General features: G+C 39.4%; 1 protein-coding gene across 7 annotated transcripts in view; it reads right to left on the bottom strand.

Moving 5' to 3' along the window:
• The window catches only part of SIK2 (salt inducible kinase 2), a 144,558-nt gene that overhangs the window by 61,001 nt on the left and 56,314 nt on the right, over window positions 1-27,243 (bottom strand). For 6 of the 7 annotated variants that reach the window (XM_066244378.1, XM_066244395.1, XM_066244342.1 and 3 more), the window contains exon 4: window positions 11,041-11,202. In XM_066244378.1, coding sequence (XP_066100475.1) covers window positions 11,041-11,202 — 162 coding nt within the window. Of the gene's footprint in view, window positions 1-1,927; window positions 2,072-11,040; window positions 11,203-27,243 lie in introns of those variants that run through there. The other variant, XM_066244351.1, reaches the window with a different exon arrangement.

Raw genomic sequence — 27,243 nt, 5'->3', positions numbered from 1 at the left:
AAACAAAATGACAACTTGTCCTTTAACATGGTCTAATAAAATCCAAAAACATTTGTGTCATGTCTACCTTAGGCTAAGTATTATACACTTGATATTTCTGCATTTATTATCTCACTTAAGCATGATGATGGCCCTATGAGGTCTTTACCTTACAAAGAAGGAAACTGGAGATCAAAGTGGTTAACTCACTTGCCCAAATATCTACAGCTCCAAGTGGCTTAAGCCAGTATTCAAATATAGGTCATCAGAACTCCAAGCCAGGTGTCCTTTCACACTATATCACAGATGTTTCAAGAATATCATAAGTCAGAGAAGTTTAATCCAACTTTAAATTGGGTGCAAGGCTACCATAAATCCTATGAAAATCCTTTACATCAAATACAGAGATTTTTCTAATTTATCTCTCTGCTAGCAGACCATGACAAGTGAGGGCTTTCTCTTCTTTACAATACTAGATGTTTTGTTAACAGCACCCTAAAAAGCGACTGAGAATAATTAAGATGTTTACAAAGTAAATGCCAAACATATACTGACATTCATTTTAGGAATCTATTTCCATTTTAAGGATGAATGATATGTTAAACAGATAGATCTTGTCCTTTTCACATGAAGATGACCCATGTTCCCATCCTGTGACACTAAGGCATGTACTCCAGGGTCTTACTGTAACAATGATTTTGAGATTTTCTTAAATTGCCATATTCTCTTACATGGTTACTTAAAATGTTTGGCTTAAAATGTTTATGAGGGAGAGGGTTTGGGATATTTAATCACAGAAAAGATAAATTACTGTTGACTGACTCTCACAGAAATCAACTTGGTCTCAAAAGCTGAATCCTTTCATTACTTCTTATTTGATTAATCAGTAACAGACCGTGAATATATTTGAAAACAGTACTTGAACTGCTCTTATTGTTTTCTGTTTGATATTTGGAAAGTGACTAATTGAGCTGTATTTTCCTGGTAACAAAACCCAATTATTATTAGTGTTGTCATTAAATTACACAAATTACCAATGCCCACACACCATTAGCAAAGGGCCAATGTTTTAGGAACAACAGGCCTGGTACAGAGCGAGCAAGCTGGTCCTGATGCCTCCTCTCTGATGGGGACTAAGCACAGCAGAGAACCCGTGTGTGCTGGAGCGCAACAGAGCGAACCTAGCACACACAGACCCTCTGGGGAACACGGGACATGCAGGGAGGGCCCCAGCCAGCAGGTCCAGGGCTGGGCTTCTGGTTCTGCATGCTCTGCATGTCCAGCACGCTCCAAAGGGATGCGCATGCTGCTGGTCCCAAGGCCTCTACTGGAGTAGCCAGGAAATAAGAGAAAAAACAGAGGCTGTGAAAATGGTATAAAAGATGTTAAACAGCTCGTCACTTGCTGTTTATTGTTGCAAAATGGTTTTAATTACTAAATACTTTCAGGATTTTTATTTAAATGACAGAAAGACCAAATAGAAGAAATCATTAGGCAAACGAAGTATTTTTTTAGAAAAGGAAAAACAAAACAAAACATTGAAAACCAGTCTTTCAAGCTAAGGAAAGGTAAACAATCTCTAGGAATGAACACAACCAAGGCAATTTTTAAACTCCAGCAGTATGTTATGATGTCTAATTTATAATTTGAAAAATCCTCCTACAGAGCAGCTTAAGGGTTAAATTTATCCCTGTTTCTAAAATTACCAGTAGAATTCAGATATACAGTCTCACTGAACAGTTACACATCTTTTGTAATTATTGTGATAGGCGTGAGGAAGACAATTAAGAGGATGTGCATGCTGACAAATGAAAGGTGGTGGGCCAGCGGCAGAGGCGATTCTGACCCACTGCACGGACTACACAGCCGTCAGCCAGTACTAAAGTCAACACATACTTGTCCCAGCAAGAACAGGCCAGCGGCACAGCTGACTTTCACACGTCCTTACCTGACAGGAGGGCACAGAAACAATCACCACAGCTGAGATGAAATGGGACCTTGCTGACCTGTGTAGACATCTAACAGTATTTGCCTGATGAGAGAGTTCAGTGAGCTAAGAAGCAAAGAAATGATCTTCCTCAGCCCAAAACGGAGTGCGGAGGCAGAGATGGGGAAAGCAAAACAAAATCAAACACAACTCTGTGAGCTCGCCTTATCCACATTCCAGGCTCAGTGTGCTGCTAAGGCTGAGTGGGGCTTGAAGGATGAGGACAAGGTCCCACTGTGCTTGCTGAGCCAAAGCTATTTTTACATGTCACCTCACACTAGTGCCAGGAGGATAACAATGGAAGAGTTTAACAAATATTTTACCAATGAAATCTGTCTCAGGCTTTCCCACTCTGTTTTTGGTTCCAGGGCAAAAAACTGGAATTTTACACATAGAAACCCTGTCTCAAGGTCTTCTAGTAAGTAGGAAGATTGTTAGAAACAACAATGGGAGGTGATGGCCCACTCAGAGATCATGGGTCAACTCAGAAAGGAAGCACTGGCCTTCCGCTAAGACAAGTGACTTGTGATGCACAGGTCAGATAGATTAATTAGGCTCATTACATATCACTAATTACACTGAAAGTCTCTCAGGGGAAAACTGTAACTGAATCAAGCAGAGATAATTTAGAATATAAATGATAAACCTTCCTTGTTACTCTGAGAGTTGTATTAATAAGATTTTGAAAACTTGATAATTTAAAAAGAACATAGTGATGGGGCTATATGGCTATTAACAATTTCAGGATTTATTTTTACATGGACTAAATTATACATTGAATACAAATAATAGCTACCTTTACTTGAACATCATATGGTGCCAGTAACAATTCATTTAACAATCATGCAAATAGCATTGTGTACTAGGCACTGCTCTAAGTATTTTACAAATACTAACCAGTAATAACTGAGATATGAACTTGTATCATTCACTCTTTACAGAAAAGGAGACGGAGGACAGAGGGGCTGTGTAATATGTTCAAGGCCAGGCAGCTAGTAAGTGCCAGAGCCAGGATTCAAACCCAGGCAGACTGGCTCCAGAGCTCATACTTGTACCTACTACCCTCAATGTTTAATATTATCACTAATTCCTACAATGTTCCCAAAGTACAGAGTAATCACTGCCTAACAGATACGGAAACTTAGACTCAGTCAGGTTAAATAATCAACCTAAGGTCACACAGCCACAATTTGCACCTGTTCTGTCTGATATCAAAATCCACATTATTTTTTTTAAATAAGCCATAACTTTATTAATTATAGAAACAGTACAAATTTCAAACCAAGCTGTAGTAACTCTTTTGAAACACCAAAAAAGAGGTCCTCCTTTTAAGATGATTACATTGTTAATTCCATAATAGCATTTATATTATCATTACTGTTGTTCTTCAGGGCTCGAACTGCCTTTGCTCTTGACACATTTGCTTGTGACATGACCAATTCTATATCCTTAACTTCCACACCTGTTTCATCAACCTTGTACAGTTGGAGTCTGTGTGTTTTCTTGAATGTTTGAGACAGCTTCACCTTGAAAAATCCACATTATTTACAAGAAGCCTTCCTTTTTTTTTTCTCATTTTTCCGAAGCTGGAAACGGGGAGGCAGTCAGACTCCCGCATGCGCCTGACCGGGAGCCACCCGGCATGCCCACCAGGGGGCGATGTTCTGCCCCTCTGGGGCGTTGGTCTGTTGCATCCAGAGCCATTCTAGTGCCTGAGGCAGAGGCCACAGAGCCATCCCCAGCGCCCGGGCCATCTTTGCTCCAATGGAGCCTTGGCTGCAGGAGGGGAAGAGAGAGACAGAGAGGAAGGAGAGAGGGAGGGGTGGAGAAGCAGATGGGTGCTTCTCCTGTGTGCCCTGGCCAGGAATTGAACCTGGGACTCCTGCACACCAGGCCGATGCTCTACTGCTGAGGCCAGGGCCAAGAAGCCTTCCTTGAACTGTGATATTTGTGAAAACTTTCTCCAAGTAATTCATACATTTTTTTAAGCAAGTGAGAGAGAAAGAGGCAAACAAACAGGAAGGGAGAGGGACAAGAAACATCAACGTGTATTTGTGGCACTTTAGCTGTTCATTGACTGCTTCTCATACATGCCTTGAGTAGGGGGCTCCAGTCAAGCCAGTGACCTCAGGCTTCAAGCCAGCAACCTCTGGGCTCAAGTCAGTGACCATGGGGTCATGTCGATGATCCCATGCTCAAGCTGGTGACCCCATGCCAAAGCTGAATGAGCCTGCGCTCAAGCCAGCAACCTCGGGATTTTGAACCTGGGAATTCAATGTGCCAGGTTGATCAATACTCTATCCACTGTGCCACCACATGTCAGACTATACATTTTTTAACCTTACCTACGTATTTAGTGCAAACATTTAAGATTAGGGAAGTTAAGTAATAAAACTAAATGTCCTTCATCTCTTTATCCTGAACTTTATGCCTAAAAAAATCACAGCAAAAATAGCTAGGAGGAAATAGTACGGCAATTACTGAAACTAATAAAAGCCAATATTTCTTTGCATTCTGCCTCTTTGAATGTGCTCACACTTATATTTTGTAAAGGCAATGAACACACACAGATGCAGAGGTGGATTTAATAGCGGGTGCACCAGGCGCCTGCCTGGGCCCCGACTTCTGAAGGGTCCCACAAAACCCCCAACTTTACACTTTTTTCTAATGACACCAAGTTTGATTCATATGTGCAATTTTAACATTAATAGTACATAATATTTTCTATTTATTTAAAAATATGGTTAACATGTATTTTTTTTTATTTGTTTATTTTTTTACAGAGACAGAGAGTGAGTCAGAGAGAGGGATAGACAGGGACAGACAGACAGGAGTGGAGAGAGATGAGAAGCATCAATCATTAGTTTTTCGTTGCACATTGTGACACGTTAGTTGTTCATTGATTGCTTTCTCATATGTGCCTTGACTGCGGGCCTTCAGCAGACCGAGTAACCCCTTGCTGGAGCCAGTGACCTTGGGTCCAAGCTGCTGAGCTTTTTGCTCTAACCAGATGAGCCCGCGCTCAAGCTGGCGACCTCGGGGTCTTGAACCTGGGTCCTCTGCATCCCAGTCCAACGCTCTATCCACTGCGCCACCACCTGGTCAGGCAACATGTATTTTTATCCCTCCCTTTTTGTATTTTTTTTTCTGAAGTGAGAAGCGGGGAGGCAGAGACAGACCCCTGCATGCACCCAACCAGGATCTATCACCCACTAGGGGGCAGTGTTCTGCCCATCTGGGGTGTTGCTCTGTTGCAACTGGAGCCATTCTAGTGCCTGAGGCATAGGCCATGGAATCATCCTCAGCTCCCGGGCCAACTTTGCTCCAATGGAGCCTTGGCTGCGGGAGAGGAAGAGAGAGACAGAGAGGAAGGAGAGGGGGAGGGGTAGAGAAGCAGATGGGCGCTTCTCCTGTGTGCCCTGGCTGGGAATCGAACCCAGGACATCCACAAGCTGGGCTGATGTTCTACCACTCTTTTTTTTTTTTTAAGGGGCCTAATATTTTCTTCTGCATCTGGGGCCTCAACTGACCTTAATCGGCCTCTGCACAGGTGTGGATAAGTCCACGGCTCACTGTGTCTGACATCTTCACTCACTGTAGGAGCATAAATCAGATGCTGATTTCAAAGCCATCTTTCTGTATTTATTAAAATAAGCTATGTATGCAATTTTCTGTTTTATAAACAGAGATAAGTGTTCTAATTTAAATCTAGTTTTGCTTTGTACTTCTCTTCAATTTCAACATATAAGATGATAAAGCAGTTCATTTATCCAGCACATTAGCAATTAGAGATATTCATAAGTAGAATAAACAGAGAAAGTATAATGTGAGGGAATAATTTTATATTTTATCAATATTCTCACAATTTTTCCATGGAGCCCCACCTTTCCTACTTGTGTTAGATTTATTTAAAATTCAAGAAGAACCCATTAAAATCAGAAAATGATGTTTTTAGGCCCTGGCGGTTGGCTCAGTAGTAGAGTGATCCCAGTGTGTGGAAGTTCTGGGTTTGACTCCCAGTCAGGGCACACAGGAGAAGCGACCATCTGCTTCTCCCTCCTCCCCCTTCTTTCTCTCTCCCCATCCAGCAGCTAGGGCTTGATTTGAGCAAGTTGGCCCTGGGTGCTAAGGATGGCTTCACGGCCTCACCTTATGTGCTGAAATAAGTCAGTTGCTGAGCAATGAAGCAGCAGCCCCAGATGGGCAGAGCATCACCCCCTAGTAGGCTTTCCAGGTGGATCTTGGTCAGGGCACATGCAGGAGTCTGTCCCTCTGCCTCCCTGCCTCTAAGTAAAAGAAAAAAGAAAAAAAAATGATGCTTTTAAAAGAAAGCAGGGCTATAAAAATGTTATGAGAGCGGATAAAAATAAACATCCTGCAGAAACCCTTTCACGGCCGGGACATGCCTAAGCCTCTGACGGCAGTGGAGCCCTTCAGGGTCCAGCCGGGCCGGCCTGCCAGGCTTCCCCTTTTCCTCGCTGGCACCTTCGTCCCACTAGGTGGTGGTGAGGACGTTTGCTCTCTGAGGTCCTTACATACTTTGTGTTTTCTGGCCTTCCTGCCTCTGCACATGCGGACCCATTCGCTTAGAGTTGCCATTGCACCTCACCCCTCAATCCACTGTCTCCTCTCCCATCACAGATGTCTTCTTCAGAAAGTCTTAGTTAACAACTTCCTCCAGGCAGAGCCGTCTTTCTCCTAGCCTTGACGACAACGACTTCTTGTGTTATATTTACTTGAAGGTCTGGCTCTGGATTAACTCCTTGAGGTGAGAGCAGAGTTGATCTGCTTTGCATTGCTGTTGTTTTGTCTTGAAATATTTGCATCTCCAGGATTTAGCTCAGGAGCATAGTAGATGATTAATAAGCATTTACTCAAATTTGGGGTAAACGGTGGTGAGTATGACAGAAAAAAAAAAGAAATGGGGTAAGAAGATATTTGAGTGCTTAGACACACAGTGTGTGTCTGTGAGGTGTGGAACCAAGGGCACTAAATAGATAAGTACAGAATGCTGGAACCCAAAATTTGGTTAGTGAGTATCCCTTGAGGGATAACTGACAATAATGATTGGACATTACAACCCAAAAGAAACAAAGACATTGTGGTCAGAGAGAGACCGAGGTTTGAATTCCAGGTCTGCTACTTATTATCTGGGTCACCTCAGCAAGTTATTTAATCTTTTTGTACGTCAGCTTTCTCATCTAAAAACTGGCCAGAGCAATGCCACTCCTAGGGTTGCTGTGAAGATTAAATAACCAACCAGTGCCTAGCAGAGTACCTGAAAACAGTGAAGGCTCAGTAACTGTTAGCTGTTATACTAGCTTAACTAGAGAGAACTCTAGGCGTTGGACACTTCACCTGTCTTCTAGATAAAAAGTAGAAGGCCTTGAAGTTTAGACATTCAAAAACAAAAATAAAAACGAAAAACTAGATACCTCATAATGACACTAGAAATATTCAGTTTATCTAGCTACATTACACGCAGTACAGCCAGGCACAACTGAGTATATTTTGTTTCCAAGTTTCTTTGGTGTTCTACCTGGACATTCTATTTTGAGAAGTTAATGACAGAGCACTCTGTAATTCCTAGAGCATATGACTTACCTTTCTTTGCCTGAAAACACTCCCCAACCCCTTGGAGGTATTGTTTTCTGGATTTTTATTTGGTGATGAATGCAAAGGTGAAGTAGGGGTTTTCCCCTTCTTTCTAGAGTTAAGGAGTTCAAAAAACAAGAGCTTTCTCTGAAGAGGGCAATTTTAGGGCAGCAACTGTTTTCAAAGAGAAGTAAAAAAAAATTTCCACTGATGTGTATTACAAAGGTTGGCAAAAAAGAGTGAAATGAATGAGACCAAATGGAAGGGCCAAAAGAAGAATGAAGAAAAATCCACAAATGAGAGAAGTGAATATACATAAGAAACTATGGAAATACTAATGCAGTGGGTTGCATTATCAAAACAAAAAAGAGCCTAGCCAGGTAGCTCAGTTGGTTAGAGCATGGTCCTGATATGTCAAGGTTGCAGGTTCAGTCCCTGGTCAGGACACATTCAATAATGAATAAATAAGTGGAACAACCAATCATATTTCTCTCTCTCCCTTCTTTTCTCTCTAAAAATCAATCAATAAATTTAAAAAATAAAAAAATAAATGACAAATCAATCCAAATCTTTATATATAATGGAAATATAACAAGTTAACTTTGTCTCATTAAATACTTGGTCTTATTCAGGCAATCCCATTATAAAAAAAAGTCGTAGAACAGAAAGTCCATTACATCCTTGTAACATATGTAACATTAGCATTTAAAATTAACTATTAAAATTAAAGTAAATAAAAGTTAAAGTGAAGTAAGTAAAGATTAATTATTTACCTTCCTTAAAATACTCAGGACAAAAATGAATGGGAAATGGCACAGAAATAAACCAGTAATGGGCAAATCAGAGGCTCTACCCCAGAGGCTTTTAATTTATCTTTATTATATGCGGCTTAAGTGTCTGTTTGTCGCTGATAGCTTATTGGTTGCTTGCGTAACTGTACTAGCCAATGGGGTGAAGTTGCCACGGCTGAACGCAAATTGAGCGGGTCAGGGGGAAGGTGAACATTTGTTTGCATTGGCAATCATCTGTTTTACATAAAAACTACGTCTTAATGTAATTTCTTTTAAGAATGCCTCCTAGAAAATACAGCACTGAAGAGGAGAGAAAAGGAGCTAAAGCTGCACAAAAACAGCTTTCTCGACAAAAAGAAACCACTGAGCAGAGAAAGACAAGGCTTGCTTCAGTCGCAGAGCAAATGCGTCTTTCTCGGCAAAATGAGACTGATGAGCATAGAGAAACAAGGCTTGCCTCAGATGCAAGACAAAAAAGCCTGTCTCGACAAAATGAGTCCCTTGAACAAAGGCAGGAGAGAAATGCAAAAAAACGACAGAGTAATGCTGACCGAAACGCAAAAAGGATTAAAACAGTTTCAAATGGAGAAACTTTCATTTTTGAGCATTCCTCTGGTGACATGAATATTAAATGTGAACACTGTCAGTCCTTAAACTTCAAGTTAGAAACTAATCGATTTGACCGTGGCAAGAAAGGATTTTCTCAATTGATGGTCCTCTGCAAGGCGAGCTTAAAAATGATGAAAAGATCTACACAAGAAATGTTGTGTCGATTCCCGGCCAGGGCACACAGGAGAAGCGCCCATTTGCTTCTCCACCCCTCTGCCGCGCTTTCCTCTCTGTCTCTCTCTTCCCCTCCCGCAGCCAAGGCTCCATTGGAGCAAAGATGGCCCGGGCGCTGGGGATGGCTCTGTGGCCTCTGCCTCAGGCGCTAGAGTGGCTCTGGTCGCAACATGGCGACGCCCAGGATGGGCAGAGCATCGTCCCCTGGTGGGCAGAGCATCGCCCCATGGTGGGCGTGCTGGGTGGATCCCGGTCGGGCGCATGCGGGAGTCTGTCTGACTGTCTCTCCCTGTTTCCAGCTTCAGAAAAAAAAAAAAAAAAAAAAAAAAAAAGAAATGTTGTGTACAAAGAGATCTTTGACATGTGAATTAACATTTTATTATTTAAATCACCTTTATTTATTGAGCTAGCGGTGGCTCTTAAGAAATGTACAGCCAGTGGTTTCCTTCATTGCACTCTACTTTAAGCAATTAAGCAAGTAGAAGGGGGAAACCCCATGGGGTACTAAGCAAAGGGGCGTCCTTGCCGCCTACCCGGGGTAATTCAGTTTGAATTAGCAGACACCTTTGCACAAATCATTTTAATTACAATTTATAATATCTAGAACAGCGGTCATTTCGTATGACCGCCGGGCTTTCTAGTATTTTATATTCCAAGGAGCTGTTCACTCTAAACTTTCTCCAGTGAATATCTAACCTGGCTAGTCAACCAGTGATTTCCTGGTCAGCTCCCCATAATCCAAGAGCAAGGCACTGGCACTTATAGTTTTGCTAAGCCTTTGTGTCCTGCCTATTACCTTCTCCACAGCCCTGACCAGAATAAACCTTCCTCTTTCTGTCCCACACTGACAGCTTCTGCTGCTGCTGCTCCAGTCAGACCTACATGTTTTTACTTGGACTATTACATTAGTTTCCTTATTAATCTTCCTGTCTTCAGTCCTATCCGCATCTCCCTCCTCTCTTTACTCTGCTTCCAGAGAGACATTATTTATTTATTTATTTATTTATTTATTTATTTATTTATTTATTTATTTATTTATTTTACAGAGACAGAGTCAGAGAGAGGGATAGACAGGGACAGACAGGAATGGAGAGATGAGAAGCATCAATTATTAGTTTTTTGTTGTGACACCTTAGTTGTTCATTGATTGCTTTCTCATATGTGCCTTGACTATGGGACTTCAGCAGACAGAGTAACCCCTTGCTGGAGCCAGCGACCTTGGGTCCAAGCTGGTGAGTTTTTGCTCAAACCAGATGAGCCCATGCTCAAGCTGGCGACCTCGGGGTCTTGAACCTGGGTCCTCAGCATCCCAGTCCGATGCTCTATCCACTGCGCCACCGCCTGGTCAGGCGAGAGACATCTTTCTAACATGCAAAATCTGTTACCTCAATCCCCCTTCACCTTCTCCCCACCCAAGATTTTCAGTAGGTTAGATTCCCTATGACCCACAGAATAAACTCTAAATTCTTTATCATGACACTCAAGACCCTTTTTGTATTCTGGCCGTTGCGGACCTACTCCTCCTGTATCATAATCTACATTCCTCCTCATTGCAGCCACCAGTCAGGAGCAGGGGTAGCGCCAGCAACCTGCCCTGCTGCTCTCGACCCATCTGTCCTGCTCCTCCACAGAGCCCCACAAACAGACCCGGACACAATCAGACTGACGATGCAAATGAGACACCAATTACAGCCCTGACACTGTGTGCATGAATAACGAACCTATTTCCCTTACTTGTTCGTACACACAGATCTAAGGAAATGAATAAAACACACTTGTTTTTTTGAGAAAGCATGATATTATCAGCAGAAATACTTCCAAATCTCTGCCTGCAGTTCTTTTTCTGCAAAGACCCAGCACAATGGCTCACAATGAGCACGTCAGAGCCAGCTGTGTCCCTGTTACCTGCTATTTTGATATTCATGTTGTTATCCAGCAGGAGATTTTCAGCCTTGAGATCACGGTGCACAACCTTCCGACTGTGACAATAATCAACAGCTGACAGGATTTGCCAGAACTTGCGCCTGGCCTCAGACTCATTTAACCGGCCGTGATTAGCAAGATAGTCTGTAAAAGAAGAGATAATTTAGAATATTCACCAAATAAAATGACCCCATTATTAGAATTCAGGATTATTTTTCTCAAAAGCTTTTATAATGACTAAAGGTTAGTGTTCACAGAACATGCTGTTTTCCAAGTCCCTTTCTTTGAGAAAAGTAATTCCAATTGTATTTCACAAGAGTCCAGAAAAACGAAGAGTCCAAAACCAGACAATAGCAAATGTTATGATAATCACAGTACAACTCAAAATGCCTTTCATGCCCAAACATTCTCTCTGTTCTTTTCTCGAAAAATTTACTGAACCCTGAATATTCCTAACCACATTTTAAAAATTAAATTTATGGCCTGACCAGGCGGTGGCGCAGTGGATAGAGCGTCGGACTGGGATGCGGAGGACCCAGGTTCGAGACCCTGAGGTCACCAGCTTGAGTGCGGGCTCATCTGGTTTAAGCAAAAGCTCACCAGCTTGGACCCAAGGTCGCTGGCTCGAGCAAGGGGTTACTCAGTCTGCTGAAGGCCCATGGTCAAGGCACATATGAGAGAGCAATCAATGAACAACTAAGGTGTCACAACAAAAAACTGATGATTGATGCTTCTCATTTCTCTCCGTTCCTGTCTGTCCCTATCTATCCCTCTCTCTGACTCTCACTCTGTCTCTGTAAAAAAAAAAAAAAAAAAAAAGTAAAAATTAAATTTATGTAAAACAAAGAATATGAGTCAATTCTGACACCCCATCAGACAAGGGTTATCTTTTTCTTAAAAAATAATTTTATGTAGTTATTATACAAGCTACTTGTAACATGAGATTTGGTGGTTCCTGGAAGCAGCTTAAATAATTCACACCCTGTTCTCTTGTTCAATGGAGCGGATCTACCCAAGAACATGCAGACTTGTTCTTGAAACCAAACACTCTCATGATAGACACTGTTCTATAAAAAATATATACATTAGCTATCTTTGTACAATGTTATAATCTCCATTAAAGTGGTTTACCTAAGAATTAATTCTGTACATGTTTATATAAATTTGATTAAATTAATGTGCAATTCATACAAGTTTTACCTGAACATCTTAAAGGCCTTTTAAATGATCTCTTGAGGGAGAGAGGGTAAACATAAATCATAACAGGCTTTTCTACTTAATTATTTCCTAAGTAAAGAACTGTATGTATAGGTGACTCAACAGTCACCCTGACACATTTTCTGCTCTAGGCCATGTGGTTTACCGGTTTGCAAATGCCAGGCCTTTGGATCATGTCACCCTCAATACTTACTATAAAGTTACTAACATTTGTACAGTCCTTTACAGTTTCCAAGCATGTTCATATCACAGTGTCTCAATCTTCCTAAAACCCCTAGATGAGAACTATGACTCTAATTCCTATTTTATATTTGAGGAAACTGAAGATAAGAGAAAGTATGCAACCTGGCTGAATCAGTGTTTTTAGTAAGTGAATGGCTGATCTGGAAGTAGAAACTCTGAACTTTTTTTTTTTAACTACAAAAAAAAAAATACAAATGTATATCAAGTTGCTTTTTTCCTAGACATCTGCTGAAATTCTAACTATCTTTTCAAAATTCTACTCAAATGCCACTTTGATCTTAAACAGGCCCCTCATAACTTCAAGTAGAAATAAATCACTTCAAACCTCTCTTCCCTGAACTCTTTATCATTTATAACACACTTCTTCACACTTTAATTACCTGAATATATATGATAAACATCCCAATGTGATTTCATGTTTGGATACACACATTGCCCTCATTCTAACACACTGTGCTTTAGAAAAGAAAGGTATTTTCATCAAGGATTCCTGAGGGTAGACACCATATCACTCTTCCCTCCACTCCCCACAATGCGTAGCACCATGCACAAAACATCATAGGTACAGTACTTAGTTGCTTAAGGTCTTACCATGGAAGCTAACACGAACCCTTCCATGAACAGTATTAGAAAATGTGGAGTACTGTTATACAGTCGTCCCTCGCCATGTTGTGGTTTACTTTTTGCGGTCTCACTGTACCGCAGATTTTTAAATTGTCTATATCTAATTTTGTATTGTGGTTTTTTTGCTATATCATGTGATTTTGCTGAATATAGGTATTTTTACATTTATTATTTTAATTATTTTGTGGTAAAATAAGCATTTTCTAGCCTAAAAATCTGAAAACAATATAAAAAATATAAAAATATTAAAACATACTAAAAGAATATTAAATCAAAATAAAGTATGTAGCATATATTCACTGGGGAGTACTCAGAATTTTGTATATTGTTAAAATTACATAGGTTTAAGAGAGTACAAAGTGTTTAAGAGCATAGGAAGTGTTTATAAAAGTGTGGGAAAGGTTTGTAACAGCGTGGAAAAGGTTTATAAGAGTGTGGGAGGGTTTATAAAGCCTTAAAATATATATAAATAATAAAATCAATATAAGGTTGCTACTCTGCGGATTTTCGCCTATTGCAGGGGGTTCTGGAACCTAACCCCCGCGGTATACGAGGGATCGCTGTACTCTACAAGTTATAGACTTATAAATGTAAGTGGACATTGTGTATATTTTTCTATATCTGCTATTATCACAAACTGAGACAACTCGTCATATGTTTCCTTTACCTCTATAGAGACCACATAGTAGCCACCCATCATTCTGAAAGGAAAAAGGATCACTTAACAAATATGCAGAATTTCCAGTCGAAATATCCAAACTATGTCTAAGTAAACTGGCAACTGGATAATGTGCTTTCTGTTCATAAGAGTAAACCTGAGCCGCTTCTGTACTGGATGAGCTGGAAAATCCGGAATGGGGAGTTGGGCCCTTTGGGGAAACAATTTAATGAGGGGAATGCAACGTTTTCTGTGAGGAAATCTCGTTTTGGCTAGTTAGTAATATCTTTCCAATGATTCCACACCAAATATTATTTAAATCATATCACTAAGTGAGGCAGTTAATTCATAGACAAAAATGACTGGCTTCCCAGACAGATAAAATTTCTTCCTGTTGAAAATGTTGTGTTAAATTACATTAGCGGAAAAGACTTTTGCAATTTTGGCAACACAGATCTGATGTGAACAAGTACAGGTTAATATATACAGAAAAACCCCCAAACTGTTGCCTACAAAATAAGTCCTGGGAAGCATAATAGAACCTAAAGCAAACGATATGTATTTTTTTAAGCGACCAATCAAAAACTCGCATCATCACAGCCAAGGGGAAAGAAAAGCTTTGAAGCTTGGCACGGTTTCTGTCTGAAAAACAAAGGCATGGTGGATCTGAACCTAAAATTAACATGTGAAGCCACAGTTATCCCACGTCAATAAATTCATAACTGTGAGAAAAATGACAACATCTGCATTCCAGAGACTGAGACCCAAGACCCAGTATTTAAAGAAGTGGTATTTTTACTTCTTAAGTAAAAATTTTATCAAGTATTACAGTATATATATTGTCTTGCCTATTCTTTCTGATTTCTGTAGTGTAGGCATTCTCCAAAACTGTATCATCTCCTGAGAAATCAGTAATAGAAATAACTGAGGCAAAAACCTATGGCTCCAAATGAAATAAGTTTAGGTATACATCATTCCCTGTGAAGGGCACTGTCATCAATCCAAGCTCAATAAACAAGGACCTTAAGTTAACATGCAAAAAGCACACTCAAGTTTCCCTTTGAAAACTTACTGTATTTCCCCATGTATAAGACGCACCTTAATTTTGGGGCCCGAAATTTGAAAAGAAAAAAAAAAGTATTACACAAAGTTATTGAAATCAAGTCTTATTCATCATAGAATTCATACAATGCCTCATCACTGTCAAACTCTCATCCATTAGCTTGTCCTCATCTGTGTCTGATGACGAATCACTGTCTTCATATATTGCCTCGTCCTCAGTTCCATCTATGGCATTTGAAATGCCACACTTCTTAAATGACTTGACAACTATCTCAATCTTGATATTTTCCCAGGATCATTTCACCCAGGTACACACTTCTCTTATGGTTGGTTTCTCCACTCTTTCTGCTGGTGTCAAATTGTCCCCAGAAGATTTCATCCATTGGTCCCATTCGTCTCTCATGGCAGTTTTGAAGGGTTTGTTAATGCTGATATCAAGTGGTTGGAGCTGGGATGTCAGGCCTCCAGGTAGGACAGCAAGTTTTGTTTTTCGCTCTGCAGCAATCTTTGTGTGTTTTGTTATGAGTGCCCTGAACTGATCAAGCACCAATAGGGCAGGTTTGCATAAGAGCGCGCTTTGGCCCTTCTCCAAACTTTCTCAAACCACATCTTCACCCCATCCTGATCCACCCAACCCTTGTCATGAATGGGGACAATCACTCCTTGAGGAATGTCTTCTTTTGGCATTGTTTTGCATTTGAAAATCAGCATAGGAGGCACTTTTGTTCCGTCAGCCAACAAGCTAGAACGACTGTATCCACTTTTCATGTCCACTTGTCTTCACAGTTACAGTTTTCACCCCTTCTTATCAACAGTTCTGTTACTTGGGACATCAAATTGAAGGGGATTTCATCCATATTTGCAATCTGCAATGATAAATATTTGCATATTTATCATTCATCCAATTTACTGAATGATAAAATGATGAAATTCAAGGACCTTCTGCTCAGAGCTTTCAGGCATCTTTTGGGCAAGTCTGGTGCGGGTACGCATGCTTAGTGCATTCCGTTTCATGAACCTGAAGCAGCAATTGTGTCCTTTGAAATCAGTAACTTCTTTTTCATCAGCAATTCTTCTTGCCTCGTGCTGAACCATTTTTTTGGACACAGGAATTCCAATTGCCCTTTGCTTTTCAATCTGTACCTTCAGTTCCCTCTCTAAGTCAGGCCATTTTGCTGACTTGCTTCTCATGGCCTTCTTCTGCCGTGGCATTTTCAGTAGGGTTTCTTCTTCCCGTAGCCAGTCTAAGATTGATTCCTCAGTTAGAGGAGGACCAAACTTATGTTCAACAGCACGATTTCCGTTCACTTTTGCAAACTGGGTTAATTTTAACTTGAATTCAGCATTGTACGAAAATCTTTTCTGAGCCATTTCTGGGCAGAATGTGGCAAAACATAACCTACTTAATATACCGGTAACAAGTGTGAATCACTGAGCGCAAAGACAACAAGTGCAAAAAAGTGGGAAATGTAAGTTAAAAAATCTATACCCACTGTATAAGATGCACTCAGTTTTTAGACCCAAAATTTTTCGGAAAAAAAGTGCATCTTATACACGGGGAAATACGGTTTTGTCATAATCTAATATTTAAAATTAGGATAACTCATGTTATGCTAATTTAATATAGCTCATATACCTAATCCATTTTTAGTAGTGTTCACAGTGTAAAGTACTAATGTACTAAAAATTGTTTTTCAGTGTTTTATTTATTAATGGGCCCTCATTTCTTAGTTTTATTTTATCTAAGAGTGATTGATTAGAACTGGCACAGTCTAAGTTGACAAAGACCAGAGTGCTGAGCTGTAGTGAAACAGAGCTTTATTTCACAGCAACATTTTTTACTGATGCAGAAAGAAATGTTAGAGAAAAAGATGAATAGACATTTGAATCTGGGGATTGAAAATAATAGATCTTCAAAATATTTTGAACAGAACGAATGAACCAACTTTGATTACTTTATTGAAACTTCAGGGTTTATAGTAATTACATTCCTAAAAACACTGTTTCAAATTTAGTGATTAGAAATGTGAAGTTTTTGCAAATTGATGAGTTAGGAACCTTTGACCAGGATTTAATTATCTGAGATATGGTTTTCATTTCTTATTTTTTAGTTTTTTACAAAGGCTAGTTAAACATTAAAGTGGCATCAACCTTTTTACTACCAAATTACAATTTGATAAAATTACAAATACACTAATTTATACATAACATTAAATAATCAATTGTAGGCCCTGACCAGCTGGCTAAGTAGATAGCGCACTGGCCTGGTGTGTGGATATCCTGGGCTTGATTCCCAGTCAGGGCACATAGGACCATCTGCTTCTTCCCCCACTCTCTCCCCATTCTCTCCCTCTCATTGGTCCAATGGTCATCCTCAGGCACTAAAAATAGTTTGATAGATTTAAGCATCGACCCCAAACAGGGATTGCCAAGTGGATCCTGGTTAGGGCACATGTGGGAGTTTGTTTCAGTATCTCCCCTCCTGTTACTTAAAAAAAAATTGTATAAATTATTAATCAAGCGAGGAAGCAGAGACAGATTCCTGCATGTGCCCAAACCAGATCCACTAGGCATGTTCACCAGGGGGCGATGCTCTGACCATCTGGGGCATTGCTCCGTTGCAACCAGAGTCATTCTAGTGCCTGAGGCAAGGCCATGGAGCCATCCTCAGTGCTCAGGTCAACTTTGCTCCAATGGAGCCTTGGCTGTGGGAGGGAAAGACAGAGACAGAGAGAAAGTAGAGGGAGAAGGGTAGAGAAGCAGATGGGTGCTTCTCCTGTGTGCCCTGGCTGGGAATCAAACCTGGGACTTCCACATGCTGGGCTGATGCTCTACTGCTGAGCTAGCCGGCCAGGGTTTAAGTTATTAATCTTTTGGACTATTATTAATCAGCTCCAGTTTTAAGAGATGCTAATAATTTCTGGCTGAAGAATATTAAGCTTAAAAGTAGTCATTCAAAGATTCTGATATCCTTAACAGTTAAGGAAATGCAACTGGCTGGGTTTTCTACTTTGAGAAGATACTGGGAAAGTTGTCCCTTATTGCTGGGGAAGACAAATGATGTCACATGATGATGGTGAAGGTGATGATGATGACAATGATAGCAGCTAACATTTACTGAGCATTTTTTATTTGTCAGGCATTGTGGTATGAAATCTAGACTTGTCATCCATAAGTACAGCATGGAAAACATTTATTAATTATACCATATAAATATATTTATATTAACTTGAAACTTATATATTGTGGCTTCTATTATACTTAATCTAAAGGATCATAGAAGATGATTTGAATTTTTGAGGTTGAATGATTAAGATGATGGCTATAGTGATTTAGAAGGTGGTGATGAAGTTTATAAAAAGCAAGATAAGCTCAGTCTTAATAACACTGCAGTAGTAGGAAAAAAATCTGTGTAGATGTACACTTGATTAACTACTGAAAGGTCAAGTGTACTTGGCAGACCTGGAATTTATTTTTATAAAAATTCTAATCAATGAACAAAATCCCCCAAGATAGAGTTTCTTAACCTTGGTTAAATATAAATAGTATAAGATTTTTATAGACCCGCCCCCCCTGAAATTTCATATCAAATTTTACGTGTGTGTGTGTGTGTGTGTGTGTGTATGTGTGTGTGTGTGTAAATGCAGTTTTCACTAGATTCTCAGCAGGGTCTGCAAGCAGAAGGCCCAAGGCCAGTGTAGGACATGTTCCTACAGGAGTGACCACACAGGCGCCCAGGAGATAGGCACTAACTGAGACAGGTATGAAAGAGAACTAACATCATTCAGCTAAAAATAAAGAAAATCGGAGGTTTTCCACAAGACAGTCATTTATATTAATTCTATGAGGGAAAGAGTTTAGAAAAAGAAGGACAAAGGGAGACCAGAGGTAGTTTTATGTGGTGAGACAAGAGAAAAGAGCCAATTGGTGACAAAGATGGAGAAAAACTAGACAGACACAAAATCAACAGGGGAGAGATGTTTATTTTGTAACCAGTTAAGGGTAAAATTTAATGAAGGTCATCAAAGGTGAGAACTGAGGACAGGTAATTTGCTTTAGACGAGGGAAGCAATTTCAGTGGAGTCTGAAATACAGAAACCCTGTCATGAGGGCCCGGTGGGTAGCTGGCAGGTAGGAAAGCAGGATAGCCTGAGCCAGCCCCTGACAATGTAGCAACAACAGGAATTACTGCGGCTGAAAGGATAACAGCTAACTGTTCTGAGCACTTACATGTGTCAGTCACCATTAAGGCTTTTTGTTTTCTTTTTCAAATGCTTTTTCCCATTTAATCTTCACATAACTTTGTGAGGTGGATTCCATTATTATCTCCATTGTTAGATTAGCAAATGAAGGTTTGGGGAAGTTAAATAATTTACTCAAGGTCAAATAGTTAGCAAGTGTGAAGACAAAATTTGAAGCCAGGCAGCCTGACTCCTGAGCACTTATTCTTAGCCCACATTACTAACTTCAGTATCTGCGATAATGTAAAAGAAGTGTGGAGGATTTCTGTGTAGTGCTGTGAACTGCGAAGAAAAAAGGATAAATTTTTTTGTAAGAAGTAGGGGAATACAATTATATATACATATTTTCACATATTAAATGAAACACAGAAGTAAACCAAAAACTAATAAAAAGTTACCTTTAGGCAAAGGATGGTGACAGACTTCTCCGACTGTATGGTGTTACATAGTTTTAACTTGGTGTTATATTAAACATAAGGTAAGTGTTTTACATATTCAAAAAATAAAGTTAAATCAAATGGAAATAAGAAAAATAATCTCTAATATTTAAAAACAAAAATATAAATGTACTATCTTTATATCATGTTGGCAACATACCACATAGAGATAGCTTTTCAAGTAATTTTTAAACATTGTATTTGGACAGCACATTCTTAGGATAATATAATTTCAAGATAAAAAGAGCTGCAAAGAAATGTTAACTTTTAAATTTCATCCAGTAATGTTATTGTTAGTAATAATATTATTGTAGAATAGCTATTTTGAATATATTTCATGACTATTATAAGATAAAAATAATAATGTATGTTAATGTTAAAAACCAGGATCTTTTATATAAGAGAAAATAAATGGAAATATAAAAACCAAAGGTTAAATAATAAGAACTTTAATCAGCCCTTCCAGACAATAATAGAAGAAATGTCATGAGGCAATACTGGCTTACAAACATAAGATGAGATACTGTCTGAAACATCATAAGCTCTCTTAATTCTAGAACAATAGCTGGGTTTTCTTACTGATTTTGATACATGTAGTAACATTTCATTAACTGTCCCAGAACTGTTTCTTAGGTAGCGATTAAATAAAAAAATTATGTAACTGAATAACCTAGGAAAGCACCCAGAGTCCTATTTACAACTACCAGATGATGATGTCATCTCCAAGGCATTACAACATTCCAGACAATTCCCTAAATTGGTATTTTTATCCACCTATTTTTATCATCTCTCCAGGATATCTGAGTCTGTTGTGAATTATTTCTGAGTAATGACTATGACTGGACAAATAAATGAATCACTCTTAAGCTGAACCACTAATGTTGTGGGTTATTTACTCAATTTGTGTAGTGTTACAATAATATTTATAAATGCAATATGGTCACATTTCTAACACATTCTTTATACAGATAAATATATCCCGATACCTATTTTGATATGTAATTATTTCTTAAGAAGTAAAGAAACACAGTCCAAAAAAAAAAAAAGATTATGGTTCACCAAACCATGCAATTTTTAGGAATTAGGATCGAAATGCCAAACTTTGGGAATAGGACACTGACAACTAAGTAAACAAATCTGTTAATTTTAGTATTTTGGGTTCTTTATACATGTACCCTAGAGATATATTTTAATAAAATAATTGAGATCTAAGACACTGTCATCATTCACTTATAAGTCAAAGGGCAAATATATTATTTTCTCATGGAGTTCTTCAGGTGAGTTGAGAGAGAAAAACAATAAAGCCAGGCTAGATTGGTTCATTCAAGAATGGGCACAGAGTACTCAAGAATGTAGATTAAGCTGTGCTGAGTAAGAACAAGTTTTCAATGAGGCTTCTGCAATAAATTTAGTTAAATAGCAAATCAAGTTTCTTGTGTAAAGTTTGGGAAAAGTCAAGCCCCTTAGTTTATCAACCAGTGGCCTATGTTGTGTTTTGTGAGGTCTCACACATTAAGTAATAGTGACACTGCTGAGTCACTTGTCAGACAGGAAAAAGGGTAACAGTGAAAAGGATAACAGCTGGAAAAAACAAAAAACAGAAAACCAAGACCCTAGCTTTCTGCTCAAATATTCAGAAATCAAAAAGGACATGTAGTTCAGTATCAAACTGACATTACAAGGTTGAAATCTTTTTGTGGTTGATTTCTGTCCCCAGTTCACTCCCTCCCTGCAATAGGGCTCTTTATCCATGCCCTCTGTTGAGTGACTCTGAAGTACCTCCCACGAGAACAGGTTAGGTATATATCCCTGCCCTACTGCTTTTGGTCTTGGTCAAGGGGAATATGTGTGGTTGGACTTGATCACTTGTGTTTCTATCATCCATTATGAGAAGAGCATGCCCCAGAATGAGACGTGTGGAGCAGAACTGAACCAAAGTACAGCGTGAACTATAGCCACCCTCACTGACCCACAGACAAAATATATTTGTTAGTGTAAATTACTAAATCATAGAGTTGTTTGTTATATTACATGAACACAACAGAAATATGACTGATGAAGTTTCCAATATTACAAAAGAGGTTTGCTTAGCTACAAAATGAACTACAATTGCACAGAAATCCTTTGAACATTTCTGCCACACAATTTAGATGATATTTTGTGTTACTTAGTACATATATATATTTGTATTATTTTTACACATCTGGATGACATCATTAGATATCATAAGAAACCTGACAGGCTTTGAAGAGCAATTGGGTAGCAAGTTCTCATGTAGACTATATTAATTACTGGCTCCATTATGTAAGATATAAAAAAGTCTGATTTCCTGCCTGACCTGTGGTAGCACAGTGGATAAGCATTGACCTGGAATGCTAAGGTTGCCGTATGAAACCCTGGGCTTGATAAAACAAACAACCAATCAACAACTAAAACGAAGCAACTATGAGTTGATACTTCTCACTTCCTACTTGCCCTGTAAAATTAATAAATCTTTTTTTCTTTTTCATTTTTTTCTGAAGCTGAAAACAGGGAGAGACAGTCAGACAGACTCCCGCATGCGCCCGACCGGGATCCACCTGGCACACCCACCAGGGGCGATGCTCTGCCCACCAGGGGGCGATGCTCTGCCCATCCTGGGCGTCGCCATGTTGCGACCAGAGCCACTCTAGCGCCTGGGGCAGAGGCCACAGAGCCATCCCCAGTGCCCGGGCCATCTTTGCTCCAATGGAGCCTCGGCTGCGGGAGGGGAAGAGAGAGACAGAGAGGAAAGCGCGGCAGAGGGGTGGAGAAGCAAATGGGCGCTTCTCCTGTGTGCCCTGGCTGGGAATCGAACCCGGGTCCTCCGCACGCTAGGCCGACGCACTACCGCTGAATAAATCTTTTTTTTAAAAAGTCTTATTTCCTCTCAGAAGAAAGTCACTTGATCACTTTTTCAAGCCAGTTTACCCACTATTAGCACATAGACTTACCCAATAACTCCTATTTCCAGGAAAAGGGGACAACTGATTATACATGGTTCTGAAGAACAAATTATGATTCAATTACAAAGGAAGATAAAATAGACAGAAGGGTTAGTTGTGGCTAATGCTTAGGTCAAGGGAGTAATTACAGAAGATATAATTCCAAAACAACATAGACTACTGTGGAAAACACTGGGCTTTATTCTCCCACCTTGCACAAATCACTTAATCTTGCTGGGTCTCAGTTTCTAAATATAGTTAATATAAAAGGTTGCTTTTAAATTTAGTATTAATACTTTAATAGATATCAGTTTTGTATAAAATGTGACTTCAAATATCTTTTTGGTTTATTTATTAAAAATTTTTATTATAGTAAAATACACATAATATAAAATTAACCATCTTAACCATTTTGTGTGTGTGTGTGTGTGTGTGTGTTCTGTATTTTTCTGAAGTGAGAAGCAGGGAGGCAGAGAGACAGACTCTTGCATGCACCTGCACCAAACAGGGATCCACCCGGCATGACTACCAGGAGGCGATGCACTGCCCATCTGGGGTGTTGCTCCTTTGCAACTGGAGCCATTCTAGCACCTGAGGTGAATGCCATGGAGCCACCCTCAGCGCCCAGGCCAACTTTGCTCCAAAGGATCCTTGACTGTGGGAGGGGAAGAGAGAGATAAGAGAGAAAGGAGAAGGGGAAGGGTGGAGAAGCAGATGGGCGCTTCTCCTGTGTGCCCTGGCTAGGAATCGAACCTGGGACTTCCACATGCTGGGCTGATGCTCTACCACTGAGCTAGCCAGCCAGGGTCCATCTTAACCATTTTTAACTTTTTTTTTTTTTTTTTTTTTAGATTTTATTTATTCATTATAGAGAGGGGAGAGAGAGAGAGAGAGAGAGAAGGGGGGAGGAACAGGAAGCATCAACTCCCATATGTGCCTTGACCAGGCAAGCCCAGGGTTTTGAACCAGCAACCTCAGCATTTCCAGGTTGATGCTTTATCCACTGCGCCACCACAGGTCAGGCTATCTTAACCATTTTTAAGTGTATAGTTCCCCCTTGGTTTATTTTTATCTTATCACTTTTCCTGTAATCTGGCACAAAAATTACTAGGACATTTATTTCAGGTATTGAAGAGAAGTTGGTGTATTGGGTGGAAGCTCTGAGGCTACTACTCATTCAGCAGTGAGGCTGAAATGACAGAATCAAATCCAAAGGCACACAGGGAAGCTAAAAGGTAAATAGTTCCAGCCTGACCAGTGGTGACACAGTAGACAGAGCCTTGACCTGAGATGCTGAGGTCCTAGGTTTGAAACCCCAAGGTCATCAGTTTGAGTGCGGGTTCATCTGGCTTGAATGTGAGCTCACCAGCTTGACTGCAGGGTTGCTGGCTTGAGCGTGGCATCATAGACATGACCTCATGGTTGCTGGCTTGAAGCCCAAGATTGCTGGCTTGAGCAAGGGGTCACTGGCTTAGCTGGAGCCCCCAGTCAAGGCACATATGAGAAACAATCAATGAACAACTAAGGTGCTAAAACTACAAGTTGATGCTTCTCATCTATCTCCCTTCCTGTCTCTGTCTCTCTCTTTCCCTAAAAAAATAAAATAAAAAGGTAAATAGTCCCAGTCTGGGCAGTATTCAGGATCGAATACAGGCAGGAGGGCCTGTATCTCTACCTATGTTAGTTTTAGAAAACAAGATTTGACATATCATAAAACAAATAGTAGTGTGCTAAAACAAGAGTACTCCAAGTGGCAGAAATCAGGTAAATGAAAGTACGGACATAAGGACTCTAACAATGTAGCTAATTATTAAATGCTTCTTTTCAACAACTGAAAAAGAAATGCTAAATGCTTATGAAACCTGCTGGTTCTAAGAACTCAGTGGTGGTGATGATCCTGGAGAACAGAAGAACATGTATAGTCTTGAACTGTTTTCTTCTGTAGCCCTTGAAAGATGAATACTCAACAAAGAACATGACTTCAGAGAGTTGGTTTGCAGATTCAACTCTTACATTTACTGATGTCTCCAGGGGGTTTATTGTAAGTAGACAGTCCTATTACAGGTGTGGTTAACCAGGAAAGAGATTAGCATGGGTTTTTAGTCATTACTCTTAGGAAAACGAAACACACTATTACCATGACTACTAACACAGAAACTTTAAAATAAGGCATTCCAGGCCCTGGCTGGTTTGTTCAGTCAGATAGAACATTGTTCCAAAACATCAAGGTTGCAGGTTCAATCCCTGTTCAGGGCACATACAGGAAGTGACCAATGAATGAACACACAATTAAGTGGAAAAAGTGAATGTTTCTCTATTTCTCTCTCTCTCCCCCTTCTTCTCTCTGTTTAAAATCAATCAATAAAATAAAACACCCTAAAACACAGTTTGGTACCTTTCCAATAACCCAGGGGTAGTCAACCTTTTTATACCTACCGCCCACTTTGTATCTCTGTTAGTAGTAAAATTTTCTAACCGCCCGCTGGTTCCACAGTAATGGTGATTTACAAAGTAGGGAAGTAACTTTACTTTATAAAATTTATAAAGTGGAGTTACAGCAAGTTAAAGGATATAATAATAATTACCAAGTACTTTAAGTTGGATTTTCGCTAAGTTTGGCAGAATAAATCTTTATGAAACAACTTACTATAGTTAAATCTATCTTTTTATTTATACTTTGGTTGCTCCACTACCGCCCACCATGAAAGCTGGAACGCCCACTAGTGGGTGGTAGGGACAGGTTGACTACCACTGCAATAACCCCTACGTTTTGTTTAAGTCTGGGTTTAAGCTCATAGTGATTGGATCTACAATTCAGAAAGTACCGGCATCCTTATCTCAAAGCTTCACAATGAAGTTAAAATATGGCTCTATGACTTGAAAGATTAAACAACCTTGAATCCTCTCATAGGGATTGTTGTCTATAGATTTCAGAACAAGAGGTTCTTGATTATCTTGTTATTGTTAGTAGTTTTCAATAGGCTCTGACCTATCTTTCCAATCAATCTTTCCCATCCTCTTTGAACAAAAGAAGAATTTAATGGTAAACCCATGCTTTCTAGGAACTTAAGACATGCTAAATCTAATCACTGTTCAGCCAATTACTTCAAGTATAAAGAATAAATTGATTCTTTATAATTTTTATTGTATACTTAAAACTTTCCCACTCTAAGGCTTACTAAATATCCTAAGCATAGTCAAAGAATAAGTTTAGCATATTTCATAATACTAAGGCATTGTGGAGCTGTGTAACCTAAGAGGAGCTAAAGCTAGGGGCTTGGTGAAATTCTGAGCTTGCCATGTTTTTAATTTAAAGTCCATCATGTGCTACTAATACCCACAGTTCAAACAGAATACCTATATGCTATGTAAATATTTGTGGACCATTAAGATTTTCTAAATAAAGATGTCTATTAACCAAACAAATTGGAAAAAGCCAGTGAGATCTGTCAATGCCTTTGGATTTGATCCTTTGAAATCTATAGGATTAAGCCATCAGTGACAGCATGGATTTATCATTCACATGCAATAAGTTTCTGGTTTTATGTTTCATAAAGAAAATTTCACCATGCACAGCATTTTAAATTACTATAATTAGGTTGCAGTTTGTGCCATGAATGGAATGAAGCTTTATCAAATATGCACAGCTCCATAACACAGATAAAAAGTAGAAAAGATACTCTGGGAACTGAGAATGTGGATCAGGGTTTGGGAGTATAGTCTGTGATGACTGAGAGAGGTACAGTTAAGTTCAGAGACAATGGCAGAGGATTATGGAAATGATGCATTCAAAAGGCAAACCAAAATTAAGGTCTAAAAACATCTTAACTGCTAGTTTACTAAGAAGTTTTCCAACTCTGTTAGGAATTTTTTGGTGACAAACATTTCCAATTTTACATGGAAGTCCAAATGAAAAGTGGTTGTTTTTATAATCATTTTGATGAAACATAGCAATTCTGTAAAGCCAGAATATCTCTATGTAGAATTAATAGTAACTATATTTCTGATAACTGTCATGTTTTAGATACAAGTAAATTCTGAGAGAAAGAGAAGTAAATATAGATATACAAATGTATTTTCCTCCACCTCTCCAAACTTGTACCAGTTTAGTTTTATTCCAGTCAGAATGAGAGCTCCCTGGCAGCTGAGAGAAAGGGACATGTACATGAGTCATAATAAAGGAGTTAACTGTAATTCTTGTGCTCTTTCAAACTTTTTTTATACAGTTCCTTCCTGATTCATCAATGACATGTGTTTTCCAATCTTCCTGATTCAGGAAAAGGTCACTCTGATCTTAGAGTGAGTCTTTTCTCAATCCACATCCAATCCATCAGCAACTCTTGTGAACTCTAACGTCAGTATATGTCTAGAATCCCACCATCTTTCTTTATCTGCATCATCCCTCCTTTAGTGTAAGCCACCATAACCCTCTGCCTGAGCCATTATAATAGCTGCCTAATTGGTTTTCCTACTTTGATCCTTGCCTCCCTGTCTTCTGTTTTTGACATAGTAGCCAGAATGATCTTTAGAAACATTTTCATGTGTTATGTCAGTTCTCTGTCCAGAACCCACTAGTGGCTTCCCATATCACTCAGAGTAAAAGCCAAGTCCTTGCCACAGCTGTGCAAAGTCATAAAGGATCTGAAACTAAACCCATTTTTGATTTAATCAAAACAGTTGACTCAAAAATTGTACAATATAATGAAGTGTGACCAGTCATTACCCAGACACAAGGTTTG

This window comes from Saccopteryx bilineata, chromosome 1 (assembly GCF_036850765.1).
Source record: "Saccopteryx bilineata isolate mSacBil1 chromosome 1, mSacBil1_pri_phased_curated, whole genome shotgun sequence".
NCBI lineage: Eukaryota > Metazoa > Chordata > Mammalia > Chiroptera > Emballonuridae > Saccopteryx > Saccopteryx bilineata.
Note: the sequence above shows the minus strand (reverse complement) of the source record. Positions and strands in the feature narration are given on the sequence as shown.